Below are 17895 nucleotides of genomic sequence, written 5' to 3'. Positions count from 1 at the left end.
TTAAAACAAAGTGGACTCCCTTGTTATTATCACTCAATAAAGTGGATGGAATAATAGAGCATAAGGGTACAACCTTTCTATCTAAGGTCAAATAATTGTGATTGTCTACAGTTGATGAAAGTTTAATATCCTGTTTCATTAAAAATTCTCAGAACATTGAACATAAGTCAACATTCCATGGAGAAGAAAGTATTATGCAGCTTGCATGTGTGCATATCTGCATATCGGAGCACAAAATATTGACATGATAATTGCAGTCAAGCCTGATTGAACAGTGGCCTCTGGGAATTCAGCTGGTGTTGTACCAACTGGATGGCTGCTCAGGACACAGTTTGAAATGCAAGGTGCAAGTTAGCACTTTATTCAGCACAGGCAGGCATCATTTAAAAATCCTTGGGGGAAACCCTGGTGATGTGCAGATGTTAAAGCAGTCTGTTCTGAAGTGCTGATATTTTAAACACTGTAAGAGAGTTGTGTATTTTAGATGAAAAATGTTTGCAAAATTATTAGGGAAAAATGTCACTTTATTTTCTTTACTACTCTAGTGTAAAAATACGTTTAGTATTTTATGTGCATTGCTTAAAATAAGAAACAGGAATAAATCATCTAGCAAATTAAGTTAGAAATGGAAGAAAAATTATATTTCCATAATGATGCTTTTCCATTTTGTTATACATGCTAGATCTGGTTATATATATAGTTCTATAAATAATTTACTAAGGAAACAATCTCATTTTACAATTTTTTTTTTGTAATCAGACCTTACGTTATTTCTGTTAAGAAACAAAGATAGACTTACTCAATTTTGATACAGAAAATATCTGCTGTCTCAGAGGAGTGCAATATGTATGCCATCAGTTTTAAGTATTTTTTTTTTACTCTGTGCAGACTAAATCTTTTAAGTACGATTTGTAATTATTAAAAGGAAAAGGAAAAAAATGAACTAATAATTATGTGCCATATAAAATGCATTATGAAGTATAAGGATATTCTAGGATCAGAGGTGAGAATAAACTGTACTGGTAAATGAAGACTGTTTATTTCTGTTTTTTTTTTTTATCACAATAGGTGCACAGAAACAGGTCTCTAGTTGAAAGATAAAGGCATATCCTCTGTTTCTTCTAAACACTAACTGTACAACCACAGGGATTAATGTAAATTACAATATTGGTGTCATATTTATAGTAACATTGACTGTCTAATGTACAACTTCACTTTGCACATGGGCTGTTCATTGTCTATTTAGTAACAACACTGATTGTATGCACTTGTGTAAGTATATATGCAAAGCAGTTGGAAGTGTGAAGACCAGGAGAGATGACAGTTACATTAAATGGTGCATCGCAGCAGTTGACTGTAATTTTTAAAAAAATAGGCATATGTTTAGAAGTGTATTTTTTATTATATAGGTAAAATACGTATACTATTAAAATGTTTGATGATCTGTTACCACATAGCTCCAAGTTTGCAGAGTACTCTTAACTTTCTTAGGTATTTAAAGCCAAATCTGTAGAACCTGCTCTGTTTTTTTTTTTTTAAATCTTGCTACTTGTAAAACTGAAAGGAGGTATTCCATGAAACCTGTGAACAGGAGAATTGATTTTTTATTAGTTAAAATTATTTTTATTAAAACTATATAAAGATGGCATAATTGCATGTAACTCTAAATTATTTTTTCTTGAAAATGGTTAATTGCTTGACTGATTAAGACCTGTGGTAGGATACAAGATGGTTCTCTTCCCAGAATGCTTTCGCTGAAGATTCTAGGAAGCATACTGTCTTACATACTTCCCCAATTTTTTTTGTTTCGAAAATCTTGTGTGTTTTTTTTTTTTTGGTAATGATTATTCTGTTTTCACACCTCATTGTGAACACCTAAATGTTTCCTTATAGTCTAATGTTTCATTTTTGACAAGTCATTAAAAATGGGCCAAACCTCAAAATATTATCCTGTCCTGTTGTGTAATGTGTAGCACAACACAGGAAAATATCATATCAGGAAAAAACTTGAGCTTAAGAGTATTTTTTCAGTTTCTTCATTTTTGTGGAAAGCTAAATCTATATAATCTCTGTAACTAAATACAGCTGTGTTAAACATTTGAAATAGGTAGTACTCATGGGAAAACTGATTGGAGCTTAAAACTTGTACAAATTGACAGCCTCTCTTCACTCCATTTTTCATCCTAAAGAAGTCTGCAAATATTCTTAGCTCACATCATTATTGCTCATCAGTGGTTCTAATTAGCTAAACAGGAGTTTGTCTCAGTCATTGATCATCATCAGCTTCTTGACAGTGCCTGAATTTTTTCCCATATTCCAGTGGACCTTTTTTAATATGTTGGAAATACATAATGACTCAATTAATAAAGTCAGTTGAAGATTTTTCTACGTGTTTCTTAAAAGGAGGAGGAGATGACTGCAGTTCTTAGCTAATCTCATTTTAAGGCACAACAGCAGATCCAAATATGATATGTAACTTTCAGTAAGATTACCTTGAGTGTCTGTGGGGAGCTGTCCTGTAATGAGTATTGGAAGTCATCCTATGCCAGCAGGAGGAGCTGCTGATAAAGTTCCATATGAGATTTCAGTTTATGCTTTAGTCTTCTGAAGACATCCATCGTGTGCTTGCATTCTTAAAATTAGGGAAAATTAGGGAATTAGTGTTTTTTTTTTTTTTTCTAGAGCTGTGTGTGGTAACTAATGAAGTTATTTTGGGGGACATTATACAACCTGCATAATCTTGAGAATCTGGAAAAAAACAACCCACCCCTCATAGCCAAAAAAATCCTTGAATTTACATTAGATTTTTCCCATTTACCCCAGAGGGCTGTGTTGCCATTCAGAGGGACTTCGACAGGCTGGAGGGATGGGCCAAGAGGAACCTCATGTAGTTTGACAAGGGCAAGTACAGGGTCCTGCACCTAGGGAGGAATAACCCCTAACACCACCACAGGCTGGGGGCTGACCTGCTGGAGAGCATCTCTGTGGAGAGGGACCTGGGAGTCCTGGTGGACAGCAGGATGACCATGAGCTAGCAATGCGCCCTTGTGGCCAAGAAGGCCAACTACTGTTGGGGTACATTCAGAAGGACATTGCCAGCAGGCTAAGGGAGGTGATTGTCCCCCTGGGTGGGGCTCAGCCCCGGTGAGGCCACACCTGGAGTATTGTGTCCAGTTCTGGGCTCCCCAGTGCAAGAGGGACATGGAGCTACTGTGGTGAGTCCAGAGGAGGGCTACAAAGATGATACAGGACTGGAGCACCTGTCGTACGAGGACAGGCCAAGAGAGCTGCCTGTTTAGCCTGGAAAAGAGAAGACTGAGGGAAGACCTCATCAATGTGTATAAATATCTGAGGGGAGGGTGTCAAGAGGGTGGAGCTGGTCTCTTTTCAGTTGTGCCCAGAGACAGGGCAAGAGGCAATGGGCACAAACTGAAGCACAGGATGTTCTGGTTGAATATGAGGGGGCACTTCTTTACTGTGAGGGGGACAGAGCACTGGGACAGGTTGTCCAGAGAGGTTGTGGGGTCTTCTTCTCTGGAGATATTCAAAACCCACCTGGATGCCATCCTGCGCAATGTGCTCTAGGTGATCCTGCTCAGCAGGGGAGTTGTACTAGATGATCTTCAGAGGTCCCTTCCAGCCTTGGCCATTCTGTGACTTGTGATGATGATCATGATAGATCCGTATTTTCAATCTTTGTTCCTTCACAGATTTTTTCAAAGTTTTCGGTTGAGGATCATATAAATAGATAAAATACAGAATTTAATTACAAATGTACTTTGGACAACTGGCGCTTCTGTGCATGTGTTTACATATGCAGGCATCTTTTTTTGCTTAAGTGATTAATAAAGGTCTGCTTTTTTTTCTCTCCAGTCTCACACTTTATTCTTAAAACCAATTTGGTGCAGCCTTGTCCTAAGTTACAGGGCTCTGTAAACTCTTGACTACTGATAAAACACCGGAATTAGGTATGCATACTATTTTTCAGTTCTCAAGAGAAATCTGTTTACTTGCCTGGTTCTTGATTGGTTTATTCCCTTTCTTCTCCTTCTCTCTTTAAGATGAAAAAAACACCTGTAGAATTCTTTTGAGACTTGCTTTGAGGTATCTGCCTTGACCCATCAGGTTTTCAGATCAATTAGTCCGTTAGAAAACAAGTTTAATAAATTTTAAAGTGATGATTGCATGGCTGAGTTAAGGGGTTAGTTAATTATCCAGTATTTGTGTTTAATTAGGCTTAGTTTTAAAAAAGGTTGGTTCTCTGAGAGGAAGTGTTGGTAAGAGGAGTTGGAAAGACAATGGCAGATTGTGGATGGTAGGTGAAGTAAGAGTGGAGAGAGCAATGGTTTAATTTAAAAATACAAAACAAAAACAGTTGAACTAAAATGGGGAGGGAAATAAATCACTCTGGGAGAAAAGCATGGATGGGACATTTCAGTCAGCAGTTGAGGTCAGGATTCCTTTGAGGACAGGAGGTAGCATTATTCAGTGGTTTGTGTGCTTTGTATTGTATCGTCCAACTCTGTGTTGGATGCATTACTATTCTAAGTATTTCATAGTATGGACTTACTTTTTTTGTTTGTTTGTTTTCTATAGCTTTTAAAGTTTTGGATCAAGCAAAGCAGTTATACGTACTTCTAATCTGAAAGTCTTGATTTTTTTTCCTAGTTGTAATCAAGAGGTGAAGAAACTTGGAGTACTGTAATATCTACAATTTAGTCAAATTAATATGATCTTCAGTGCATCACTTCATCATGGTGTATTGTCATTACAAGAGAGAGACAACCTTCCTCCCAAAATATTTGAGTTTTGTGTACTGCAAACATTATCTTTGAAAAAGACGTCTGGTAGCTGCTAAGGGTTATTGAGCAAAGAAGCTGAATATGAGGAAGCAGTGGTAGTTTTAGACTGGAGCAGACTTTCGGCTCATTTAAGTTGCAAAATAACAGACAATACCTGTCATGAGCGGTAGACTTGTTTCAGGAACATGCAAACTTATGTGATGAGCATTAGAGAAGTATCTATACTCTGAGTTTTTCTTATGCTTTGTTATTAAAATTACTGTAAAGATAATCTTATACTACAAAGGTTAATAAAATATTCAGAAATATTTTTTTTGAAACTTGATAGTTTGAATTCTGGAAATTAGTGTTGCGGTTTAACCTTGGTAGGCAGCTCAGCCCCACACAGCTGCTCACTTACTCCCCTGCAACAGTATGGGGATGAGAATCAAAAGGGTAAAAGTGAGAAAATGGCACGGGTTGAGATAATGATGGTTTAATGTGTAAAACAAAAACTGTGCAGCCAAGCAAAGCACAATAAGGAGTCCATTTACTACTTCCCAGATGCTCAGCCATTTCCTGGAAAGTAGGGCTCCATCGCACAAAGTACTTGGGAAGACAAACACCATAACTCCAAACGTCCCCCCTTCCTCTGTCTTTTCCTCCAGCTTTGTTACTGAGCATAACACCACACAGTGTAGGACGTCGCTTTGTTCAGCCTGGGCCATCTGTCCTGGCTGTGTCCTCTCCCAGCTCCTGGTGCACCCCCAGGCTCCTCGCTGGCTGGGCAGTGTGAGAAGCAGTGAAGGCCTGAACTCTGTGTAAGCACTGCTCAGCAACAACTAAAACATTGGTACGTCATCAACACCGTTTTGGTCAAAAATCCGTATGAGCTGCTATGAAGAAAATAATGCCACTCAAAGTCAGTACAACTAGTTAGGTATTACTATCAGGGTGGGTCATTTTTAATTGCATGTTGAGTACTATGAGACCTTTTTGTTCTGTTTAGTCTCTTCCACTGCCTTTTTTGTCACTAGATTTTTCTTCAAAAGGCATCACAGTGTAACCTTTTGGAATACATGAGATAACTTCATATTTACACATATCTCTGTAAGTGCAGTCCACTTAGTTCAGTTTTAGTAGGTATTCAAAGAGAAACTATGGAACACCATCTGCACAGTATGTTTCACAGCTCACATCTTCCTAGTGACATATCATGGCAATTCCTTGATGCTTGTGATTGCAAGAGATCTGCCTCTTTGAGGTTCAGGATCTGATATGCATTTTCCTGTTTAGTTTCTTCTGGAATACTTGTTGAATATTCATGTTTTCACTTTTCTCTCCTCATTACAGCTTCTGAATTATTTTATCTACAGAAATAGATTTCGTTATGCCATACAACTACTTAATATCCTAGACATTTATTTTTTCTCCTAGGTATGTGTAATTTAAATATGTATCTTTTCACGTAATTTTTCCTTAGTCTTTTTTGAATGCTACAGTGCATCAGTTCTGCTGTATTTGCAGTAGGAGATCATTTACTATCACTTATGAAGCCTTGAGACCTTGGTTTCCAAAACCCTTGCTGTAAATTCTATACCATTTTTATTTAATTCTTTATTTACTCAAGATCAGACTAGATATTTTAAGTCATAGAAATGTATTTAAAAGTATATGGTGTTGAAGGGCCTACAGGGACAGTGTTATTTAGCCCTTAAAATCACTCATGGAAGTAGAATACGCAGATAATGCTGGAGAAAAAAAATTGCCCGTATCTACTCCCTGTTACATAATACTTTGTTGCTTCAATAGATTAAGCTTTTTGAACACAGATGAATATTCTTATTCACTTTTGGTCAGATTTACAGAGTTAGGAACGCCACCCTTCCCTTCCTTTCTGCCTCTGAAAGTTTCCCATTTTGGTGGAGCAAAAGCTGCACAAATAGGATTCTTTGCTTCTAGGGGTGGCTTATGTCTAGCAATAATGGAAGTTTAACTGTATAATGAGAGCAGGGATGATCTGAATGAGTTTCTGCTTATTTGCCACCTGTGGTGGTTGGGATGCCTGAAATTGGCCATTTTTCATGATGAGAATAGTATATTTCTCGGATCATTTGTCACAGATGCATGTGACAGGAATATCTGCATCCCTACTATTAAACCATTCCTTCTCTTTTTTTCCTAAAAGAGAAGCCTGTAAGCACAGTAGTATCTAAAACAGTTAAGAAACGGGATCACAACGTGATGAGGTGCTTCTACAAAGTGTTAGTGACTTATCAGCTGGTTTTCTGTGAAGTGTTTTGAAGATGATTATAGCCCTGCACTTATTACCACATTGGAGAGGCTCTGCTCCTTCCTATTACACAACCTTCCCAGTCTTCTTTATCTTGTAAAAATTATATATTCCATCCATGTGCAAGATAGTAAATGGTAAAATTGTCATCTATGATATTCAGAAAAAAAGGTTGTTTCAGACAGAAACGCAGTGTAGTTCAGAGAAGGACTTCACAAGTCCAAACAGCTTTGTGTGTCTCTGTTGCCAAGAATGGAAAAGCATTTTGTTCAGTCTGTAGACAAGTGTACTTTCTGCAGCTGGGGAGGAATGAGGCAGAAAATTTTAGCTATTTAAAAATGTATTTTAAGACCTCTTGCTTCAGTTTCTTTTAGAACAAAGTTGTGTTAGCTGTTTACAGATGTAATTTGCTGTCACTTGCCATATGCTCCCTGATTAATTCTGCAAGGCCTGTCAGTTTCAGATAATTTAATTTTCTGTGCTTTAAAATGACATTCATTATCAGGACATGAAAAATTCAAATGATTAACTGCAAATTATGACTAATAAAGTGTCTATTTTTTTTGTTTGTTTCCAGAGAAAAGCAGAAAGCTGAAGTCAAGGACAGAAAGGTATTAGAGATTTTGCAAGCCAAAGACAGCAAAATAGAAACCCTAGAACAGGTTAGTATTATATTTAAATAGAGCAGTCAAGAAACTTTTATCATTGACATCAAATTTATATTTCTTGAGATGCAAAAATATTTTGTTGTGTCTTAAGGTGAAAGTCACAGGTGATTCAGAAATTATAGCCTTCTGGTAAAGTGTCAGTTAAACTCAGAAGAGTTGTTCAAACAGTTGACCGTTCACTTAAAAAGTTCCTCTGAGTTTAGATGAAACTTCTTCTGATAAGTTTTAGTGACTTGGTGCCTTATTTTACTTCACAGAATGACCTGATTTTGGATTTTAATCTAATTGAGTTCTGACGAGGTTTCGGTTGTAATATGCTTTTGGTTGGAAAGATTTGCTATTCTGACAAGTGCTGTAAGCAAAAATAAAACATTTCTAGAGTAATGAGGACTAACCATTTAGTGTACTACAAGCAATACAGCTAAGTATTTTAGTGTTACTAACATATAACAGTATTAAGCTGTTACCATAAACTGTAAGACAATACTGGCAAATCTGAAGTGTCATACGTAACTGTTTGTCATATATATTTTTTATTGAACTGCTTGTTCAAAATAAAAATGAGTGCTGTGTATCAGCACAAAATTAAGTGAAAAACATATGGAAACAAGCTGTCAGTGAAATTGAGGAAACATGAGCTCATTTCTAAAAACTAAAATAATTATTTGAAAAATAATCAAAGCTGTTGAATTCTTCATAGGATTTGAAGTATTGTACATATGAAACCATTACAAACAAGCACTAAAAAGAGGCAGAATACCTTCCTTTTCCTCATAAATCTCAAATGACTTCCTTCTCCAAACTATGAGGAAAACAGAGTTTGCTTTTCATTACTAAGAATGTTAATAAGAAAAAAATCATGATTAAACCACGTGTGATTTGGGGGGAGAGAAAGAGAATTATAATTACAGATAACAAAGCTGATAGCATAAGCACAAAGGTCCAGAGTTTGTTTTCAGTTGCCTGAGTCTGTCCATTCCTGGGGATAAAAGACTGGCTGATAAATGTAGTTGTTTTTATAGAATCATAGATGGGGTGAGGTAGGAATGGGCTTCTGGAGGTCATCTGGCCCAAACCCCCCTGCTCAAGCAGGAGCCGGTCGCCCAGGACCACGTCCAGATGGCTTTTGCCTATCTGCAAGGAAGGAGAAACACAGCCTCTCTGGGCAACCTGTGCCAGTGCTTGGTCAGCTTCACAGTGGAAAAGCGCTTCCTGATTGAACATCAGGACAGAGCCTCCTGTGCTTCCATTTGTGCCCACTGCCTCCAGTCCCAGCACTGGGCACCACAGAAAGGAGCCTGGCTCTGTCCTGTTTACACCCTCCCTTCAGGTATTTATTGGCAGTGATGAGATCCCCCCCACCCCGAGCCTCCTCTTCTCCAGGCTGAAGACTCCCAGCTCTCCCAGCCTTTCCTCGTGTTTCTTGTTGCCCTTTGTTGGGCTGTCTCTGGTAGCTCCAGGTCCCTCTTGTACTGGGGAACACAGAACTGGACCCAGTGCTCCAGGTGAGGCGTCGCCAGTGCTGAACCAAGGGAAAGGATCACCTCCCTTCATGTGGTGACTGTACTTCCCCTCACGCAGCCGAGGATACCCTTCACCATTTTTGCCACAAGGCCACGTTGCTGGCTCATGGCCTGGTTGGTTTCCAACAGGACCCGCAGGTCCCTTTCTGCAGAGCTGTTTCTGCAGGTGAAGGACTCTGCACTTCTTCCCCTTGTTGAATGTCATGAGGTTCCTGGCAGGCATTTCTCAACCTTGTCCAGGTTCCTCTGGATGGCAGCACGACACTCTGGTTTATCAATCAGTGCTCCAAGTTTTTTGTTGTCAGCAATGTTAGGGTTTGCTCTGCCCCTTCAGCCAGATTGTTAATAAATTTTCTCCCAGTTCTGATTGCCTTTACTAGGGTCTTTCTTATTTGAAAGAGGTAACTTGTATAGTCAGTGGAATAAACTCGTTTCCAGAGTTTTCCTGCTTTGGATTTGTTCAAAAACTGATACACCTGCTGCCTGACAAGAAACACCACTGAGGTGTGATTCTTCATCCTTTTATTTTGTATTAGAGCAGCGGTTAGAGTTTCTGTGGTTTTAGTTCCTCAATGGCTGTGGATGTGATTCATAATGCATCTGGTGCTTACATGTACATCATAGTTATTAAGCAGCAATTCATGACTGTTCCTGCATTTTTACCCTATCCTTAGTTGAAAGAAAAAAAAAGCTGTGTAAGACGCTTGTAGAAGTTTTTGTGCAGTAATGTGCTTTTAAGAAAGACTGCCTGCTGTGCTAGCTTTTGAACCTGTAGCATGCATCTCCATGAGATTGCTGTCTGTGGTTTCAGATCAATTTTGGAAGCTGAAATTGAAATTGATCAGAAATCTGAAATTGATTGTGTGCATTGAAGTTACTATCTGCAAGTGGAGAGAGACTGGAAATGTAACTAGTACCAAGGAAAAGAGGCAGCCAAGGAAAGGACGGCTTGATAACATGATGGGAAGAATTAGCTGATGAGTAGAACAGAAGCTGCTTTTTCCATGATAGTGCCTGCTGAAACACGTTTCAATAGAGCCATTTCATGTAGTTTCCAATATTGTATTATTGACTCATGGAGTGGATTGTGAAGGGCACTGGTTGGTGTCAGAGGCCGGTGCTGTGTATTAAAGCTGTATACAACGCGGGTAGCATTCTGGCCTTGCCTCATCTGTTTCGTGGGATGTCACCAGATTGCAACAGAGGGGGATTGTTTTCTGAGTTTGCTGAGTATTCATGGTGGCTTGGACCCAGCAGGTAATCAAAGACTTGAGCTGGGATAGAGAACAATATAGTGAGGAGCATTCTCATTTATTTTGTCTTTCTGGATTTTCTCATTCTTTGTTTATTTAAGGAGAAATGACATTATTTGTGTAATTAACATACAAATGTATTGCTTATGAAAGTGTCAGTTTTGGCAGTAATAACACTGAAAGTTCTGTTCTATAGAGAACAACAGCAGTCTACCAGTCTGTTACGTCTGGGAACGTGGGATTATCCAGTCTTTTTTTTCTGTTGTTTTCCCTTCCTTTTCATGCATCACATCGGGATATCAATTACAACAATAACATTTGTCACAAGAGTATTTATTTACTAGGAATTTGAGTGGCCACTGGTCAGCTGATTGTACAAATCCATGCTGCAAATGGGAAAAAAAGCAAATAAACAATGTATCTCATAGTTTGACATGTAAGCTGATGTTGCTGCCAGAAATAGCAACAAAACCCTAGAATGAAATTCTCCTTCTCTTGTATTCTGCTTAGACTTTGTCCTGACATGCCTAGGAGCCCATTTAAAATGACCATAAATAGGAAATCATATTCCCCACACTGTAGATGAGATGCCTATAGTTACTTAATACTGAGAGCTAAATTAGCTTTATTTGTACTGAGATGTTTCAGCTGGCTGAAGACATCCCTTTTTTTTTAGGATATTACTGAAAATCTACAAAAATAATTACTTTAAAAATATGAGTACGGTCTTTAATCAGTTTTGATTAATTTAATCGAGGAAAATAATGCTCCAATATTCATAAGAACGGGACTCATGGTTTTAAGTGTAAAAATTTATGTAAGTTCATTTTTGCAAAATTTCTGCTGTCTCATAACTTCTCTGTGAGAACAGAGTATATCCATTGACCTTTTATGTGCATTAGCATCACTCATTCTGATGTGCACCTTTGCTAAATTAAAATAGTGTAATATTAGATTCAGGTAAATGTATGACTATTTCTTTTCATGAGTTTATCACATATCTGCATGTTTTTATAACACTTTAAATGTTATGTGAAGCACTTCAAGGTGTACCTTTTGAAGGTTCAAATAATATAGTATTCATTGAAGTACTTATTAATTGGTAGTATTTTCATCTATTATTGCACATAACTCTGAAACAAAACATGTCATGTTTGAACTTTACATATTATTTTTCCCTTTGTTCCTCCTTCTGTTATTACTGTCTTTGTAACTCACTGATCAGTAACTCTTGGTAGTCACACCTGTGCCTTACCTGGTGTTGTGTATATATATATCAATTATTCTCAATGCTGTGTGGTAAAAATCTCACACCTTTTAGGATGGTGGCTAAATTGCTATACCTGTCTTATTGATGACATTTTTATTTTGTATGACTAATAGCATTAAGTCATAAAATCAGAATCATTTAGAATCGAAAAAATCTTAAAGATCATCACCTACCAAGTCCCTTCACTAACTCACGTCCATTAGTGCCATAGAATCATAAGTCACTGTTTGAAAACTCTTTCCTTAGTAGTGTTGCATCCTTGCCATGTAGTTTCTCTGTGTTTCAAGGAAAAGAATGTGTAACTACTGCCTTTATGTGGATACAGCACTTTCCTACAGTTATGATTACTGTTATTCCGAAGACTGACTGCTGCAGGTATCTTTTTCATTCTCCTTTTTTCTTTAAAAACGTTTTCTTCCTGGTGTACTTAATGTATAATGTTTGTATGTCTTAAATCTATCACTGTTGCTGTCTTCTGTGTCTTCCACCCCCACCCCTTCTGTTAAAATAAGGTGAGGTTTTGCAATAATACATTCAAATTTGTGACTTTTAAACTACTAGTTTAGAGGACAGTGTGGGAGCAAGAAATTCAGTCTTTTGCCATTCATGCAATAGATTAAAATACCTTCACTTGTTTTCCTTAGAAGATAAAATTAAAGATGAACAAAAGTAGCAGTAAACCTTTTTTGTCTTTATAACATTGTTAATTAATTAGGTTTCAATTCTGATCTGGTGGAACTAAAGCTAATCTTTTTGTCCTAGACCTTGTAAGGTTTCAAACCTTATCAACCGATTATACTCTAGAGGGGTTAAAATAGTACTAGCTTGCCTCATTATCTGCACTTGAAAATCTTCAGCTTGCTGTGCAAATCTGTATTAAAGCCCCTTTAATGGGTCCAATTGAAAGAAGCATAATTCTACCTTTAAGCATTAATTAATGCTAATAAATTTTTCTTAACTTTTGTACTTTCACCTGACTGTATTTTTCTTTGTAATAAAATGCTGTTACTAAATTAAGACAAATGTATACACACACATTATTACCATCTTAACATTTTATTTCCAGTAGCAGATAACCTTGATTATTCTTATGTAATGAGGGACATGAGAATAATTTCAGTAATAGGGAGTTTGGCTGAATGTGTCAGCGGTGATGAGATTATGTGGAGTTTGTAAACTCATGCAAAAAAGTTTCTCCAGTGAATGAGATTTATAGATAATGCAAGTGAACAATATCTGAGGACACAGACATTTTTTTTCTTCAAAAAGTTTTTTTAACTCAAGTTGTACCTTGGAAAATAGTTCATCATTCAGTGGTGGAACCAGTTTGTTAGATGTAGCCCTTTCAGACCTCACTGGTGAATTATCATGTGTCTTTGTGTTTTGCTGCTTGCCATCTTCTAGTTAGCATTCTCATAAAATTAAGGGAAAGAAATCTCGTTAAGGAACTGGCCTGAGTGAGAAAGACAAGGGGGAAAATATATTTCTATTTCAAATACTTGAATGTTGCTGATTTTGGTTTATTGATATGAGGCTACCTGAGGTAGGCAGTGTGATGACTATGGCTAATACCTGTGGGCATGTTTGTCTGAAGAAATTAATAAGCAGTAAATTACAGTGTGCCTTTACAGCTCATTAGTACTTTTGTGTGAATTCCCAACAGGAATGCTTTCTCTGCAAGTTGAAAATGTGTTTCTGTGTGCTAGCTTACTCAGTTCTGAGGAAGGAGTTCTCCCATTTAATCTACCAGAGAGCAGCTATATTGGGTGATGGTACAGGTATGCTGTAAAGCCACACTTGATTTCCATTAATTTGCCTGAGTGGCCAAGCCTGAAGTTGTCTAAAGCTTCTTGATCTTTATTACTCTGCCTGCCTGTTCTAAGTTGTGTTTTTAGCCTGAAATGACAGCTGCACTCAGATTAGACAGGAAAAAAGTACAGTGAATGAAGAAAAGTAATGTTAATTGTCCTGTGCCAGTCCTACTGGTGTGAAATGCTTGATTCTTGTGTTAGCAAAGCTCAATATAAGTCTGGAAAGGAGTAAGAGAGATTTTTCTGTGGGCCTCATCTTTACGATCTTGTTTGTCCTCTAGGGGTTTGAGGTATAGTTTGAGAATTTCCTGTCCAATTCAGGTAAGAACAATTATCATGTAGCCAATCAGAGAAATGTTGGGATAGCCTTTTTTATAGAGATAAAAATGAATTCTAAAGTAATTGGAAACTGTTTATACAGTAGAAGAAACTGACTTCTTAACTGTTTAGTGTATTATGTTTGCTTTAGTGAAACACTATTTTTTTTTTTTAATTGTAAAATCAGTATAGCAAGTGGGTGAAGCTGGATTTTATTGCCCCCTTTAAGAACATTGTTGATGAGGAATCTTTTCATATATCATGGCTTCTTACTTGAATACAGGCAGATTTGCTCACATTCGAGAAAACCCTTGTTCCTTAAGGACAGGGTAGCAGAAGGCAGCGTGCCCTTTGAGTTGAAGTACTGCCCACATGAATCTGCTGACCACACATAGGAAGGAGCTTGTCAGAAAAGTTGATCATAGCAACAGCTGTTCTTTATTTACTACACCTGATCTGGCAATGTTGATGTATGTGAGTGTAATGAAATATTGCTGTGTCAGGAGTAAATGCTCGTAGGTGTCCTTTCCTGCAGAACTCGTAGTCATTACACAGTTCCAAAGACAGAGGCTATCTTGCTCTGAGGACCTTCTGCAGTCCTTGCAGAGGAGGGCAATGTAGAAAAAATACCCAGTTCCATCAAGATCATGCTCTGCAATGAAGAGAAGAGAAAAAAAATCAGCGAATTATTGGTTTTCATTTGGAATTAGTGGGCTGAATAAGGGGTAAGGAGATATTTGGGATTTTCTGCTGCCTGACCCAGAGGGCTGGGCTGCATCATTTTTAATATATATCTGCTAAGGAGAGGTGGAGGAGTAGAGAATGTGTCACTGTGTTTTGTGATCTGGGGGTTGGCCTCTTCTCACAGATAACTGGACTAGAGGGAATGGCTTCAAGCTGTGCCAGGGGAGGCTTAGGTTAGAAATTAGGACAAATTTCTTCTCAGGAAGAGCAGTCAGGCATTGGAACAGGCTGCCCAGGGAGGTGGTGGAGTCACCGTCCCTGGGGATGTTCAAGGAGAGGTTGGACGTGGTGCTCAGGGACATGATGATATTGGTGGTAGGGGGATGGTTGGACCAGATGATCTTGGAGGTCTTTTCCAACCTTAATGATTCTGTGATTCACTGTGCTGCTTTACAGAACAGTTTTTACAGGTCCCATAGAAAATCCAGTCTGACCTGATGCTGAGAACCACTAGACAAAAGAGGAAAGGGGATTTATTCAGAGCAGCTGATGGTTAAAGTGATGTTAGAGCTGTGGCAAGATTGTCAGTATCGATTATATTGTCAGTGTTAGTTATCCTGAGAGCTGTCATATCCTCATTAGAGGAAAATGGCCCATTAATCTTTAAATCTAGCAGATGCATTACTGCAGTACATGCTATACTGGGAGAGATGCTGGTTTTAGTGTGAAGCTACAGCTTTTCTTTTTAGCAGTGCTGCTTCATTTCCAGACTAGTGTGTTCTTGTGAAAAGGTTCCCCTTCTAGGGCAGGGAGCTTGTGCATACGTTGTTTCAGATATGGCACATCTATTGCACCCATGCCAGAAACAGTATTTGGCTCCCACTGTCAGTACAAAAACAGCTGCTGGCAGTGCTTGCCTTATGCCTCTGCAGCAGAAAGAACAAGCAGAAGTGATGCATAAGATTGTAGGAGATGGTAAGAAGTGAGAAAAATTATGTAACTTTGTTTCTAATGAACAAGGTAAGGAAAGTGCTGTGAAGTAGTTGTAAAGAGCATCTCAAATGGAACACAGTGGTGCATGTCATAAGGTTTTGTCAGTGCTGTCATCTGCTTAGCAGATTTTTGTCTAGAATTTGTTCTTTTGCTGCTAGTGAAAGCAAGATGCTAGAGTTGCAAAACTACATGATGTTGCTACATGAAGTCCCAGTGTATTTCCACCACATGTTGAAATACTGAGAAATTCTGTTGGGTGGTATAATTAAGATAGCAAAATTTTCCGAAGATACCCAATTAATCACATCAGACAAGTCTAAAGAGCACGATGGGGAACATAGTGTTCATAATGGATTATGCTGTTTGACCCTTACTTAATCTATGGGTCAGGTGAGAATTCAGGTGCAAGACCAACTAGTGGCAGAGGAGCAAGAATATATTCCCCACCTGCAAAATAGCATCAGCTGCTTATATTTCTGATCTGCTTCTCTGTAGAGCCATTTCACCTGGTACACTTAAAACAAAAACAAAAAACAAAACCAACCTTCTTTACAGGATCTTCACTTACTTTTCTTCCTCCTGAAAAAAAAAAAAAAGACCTACCTTGTTTCTTTAACACATAAATGGTAGGTAAACACATTCGAGTGGACAGTGTTTTCAGCATTTTTTTTTATACATTTCTAGGTTATGTTTTATTTCACGTCTATTATTGATAGAAATAGAAGTTTTAATATTCTCATTAATGTTGGGAATGGATTTCCTGATGTATTCTGGCAGCTTCATACTTCTTTTTATTAGGTAAATCCTTTTAAATTGTTTCTTCTTGGGGAGTCCTGGAGCATGGGATGGGATAAAGGAGAACAAACAAACTTCTGGTGCTATGAAAATCAAGTGGACTCCTGCACTTCAGTTTCCCTCTCCTTGCTGTTTTTTTTGTTAAAGATTTTTATAGCTTAAGGGCAAACATGAAAAGCAGGAATTAATAGTGAGATATGTGCTCATAATACTGTTGCACAAGTTACATTTTTATTCATTATACACATCAGTTGTTTTTTTACCTTGTTTTTTCTGTCCTTGTTAGGAGACAAGTTCTAAGTTGAATAGGTGTTTGTGAATGAAGGCATCATGTTACTATAGAGTCAGGTAGCACTGTCAGCATTTTACTTTTGGAGCTGTATGGATTTAAAAATAATTACATTTTGTATCATAACTGGCTAGTGTCATTTTGACTATGAAAGGACAGCATACAGATTGCTAAGTGCAGCAGATGACTTCTATAACATACGGCTACCTTTTCATGAATTATTTACGTAGAACTTCTGGTCATCCTACATCTGAAAATAATTAAAGAATCTAATGAATAGTCATGAGATGAAAGTGGATTTCTTTTGTTTGATTTTATTTTTTTCTTTTGTGCTCTTTCTGTGGGAGAACTATCTGAATATGACTAGGAATATTACTTGTTAATCATACTTCTGAGTGTTCAAGTTTAGAACAATGAAGTTCAAAAAATATAAAGAGAAATTTGAGAAAACAAGGAAAGATGTGAAGTGTTGCCAGTACATTTTTAATGGCACCTAGTTAATTTGCAGTTCATGCCAGAAGAAAGGAAAGTTGGAAGCAAGGGGAGAAAGTTAGGACTGTGGTAAGCTGACCTTAAGTACTTGGTGACAAAAGGGAGAAAATACGTATGTAGAAGTTGAAGGAAAAATTTTGAAGAGAGGCATTTTAAAAGAGAGAATAATAAATTTGCGCTTACTTAAGTTATAATAAAATAAAGTAAATTAATTAGTAAGTTCATTTTGTTTGAGGTCTTGGTATTTCATAAAAAGTCATCGTTTAGGAGTTCCTCATCAGTTCCAGTTACCTTGTTATCATTCATTTTTATCTTTTATGTAGTACATAACAAGAGTACTGCTGCACAGTGAAAGCTTCTTACAAAGAATGTGAACCAAGAAGTTACAGAACTTGATTTTTGTTTGTTACCCAAAAGACAGCTTTTACCATTGGTAGTGGAAATTGAATGCATGTCCCTTCATTTCAGTCATATATGGAGACTTAATATCGAGTTGTAGAGACTTAAGGCTTTTCATTAAGTGCTTCAGCAGCCTGTTACAGAAATCAGGTGTGTTGTGGCATTTGTGTTTCATTAGTAGCAGCAATGAAGAATCACCTATTGGTAGGTGTCTGAGTTAACTTATTGATATGAAATAAAACGCACTCTTACCTACATTTTGTGAACCTGCATAGAGGCATGTAGGGAGTACTGATAACAATCTGGTAACATTTTACACTGCAGTA

General features: G+C 37.6%; 1 protein-coding gene across 6 annotated transcripts in view; it reads left to right on the top strand.

Annotated features, from left to right (window-relative positions):
- The window catches only part of CNTLN (centlein), a 207505-nt gene that overhangs the window by 24632 nt on the left and 164978 nt on the right, over positions 1-17895 (top strand). For 3 of the 6 annotated variants that reach the window (XM_083818992.1, XM_083818994.1, XM_083818991.1), the window contains exon 3: positions 7652-7736. In XM_083818992.1, coding sequence (XP_083675118.1) covers positions 7652-7736 — 85 coding nt within the window. Of the gene's footprint in view, positions 1-7651; positions 7737-12314; positions 14643-15550; positions 16221-16251; positions 16393-17895 lie in introns of those variants that run through there. The other 3 variants (XM_083818995.1, XM_083818993.1, XM_083818996.1) reach the window with 3 other exon arrangements.

The sequence above is a fragment of the Anser anser genome, assembly GCF_964211835.1.
Source record: "Anser anser genome assembly, chromosome: Z".
NCBI lineage: Eukaryota > Metazoa > Chordata > Aves > Anseriformes > Anatidae > Anser > Anser anser.
Note: the sequence above shows the minus strand (reverse complement) of the source record. Positions and strands in the feature narration are given on the sequence as shown.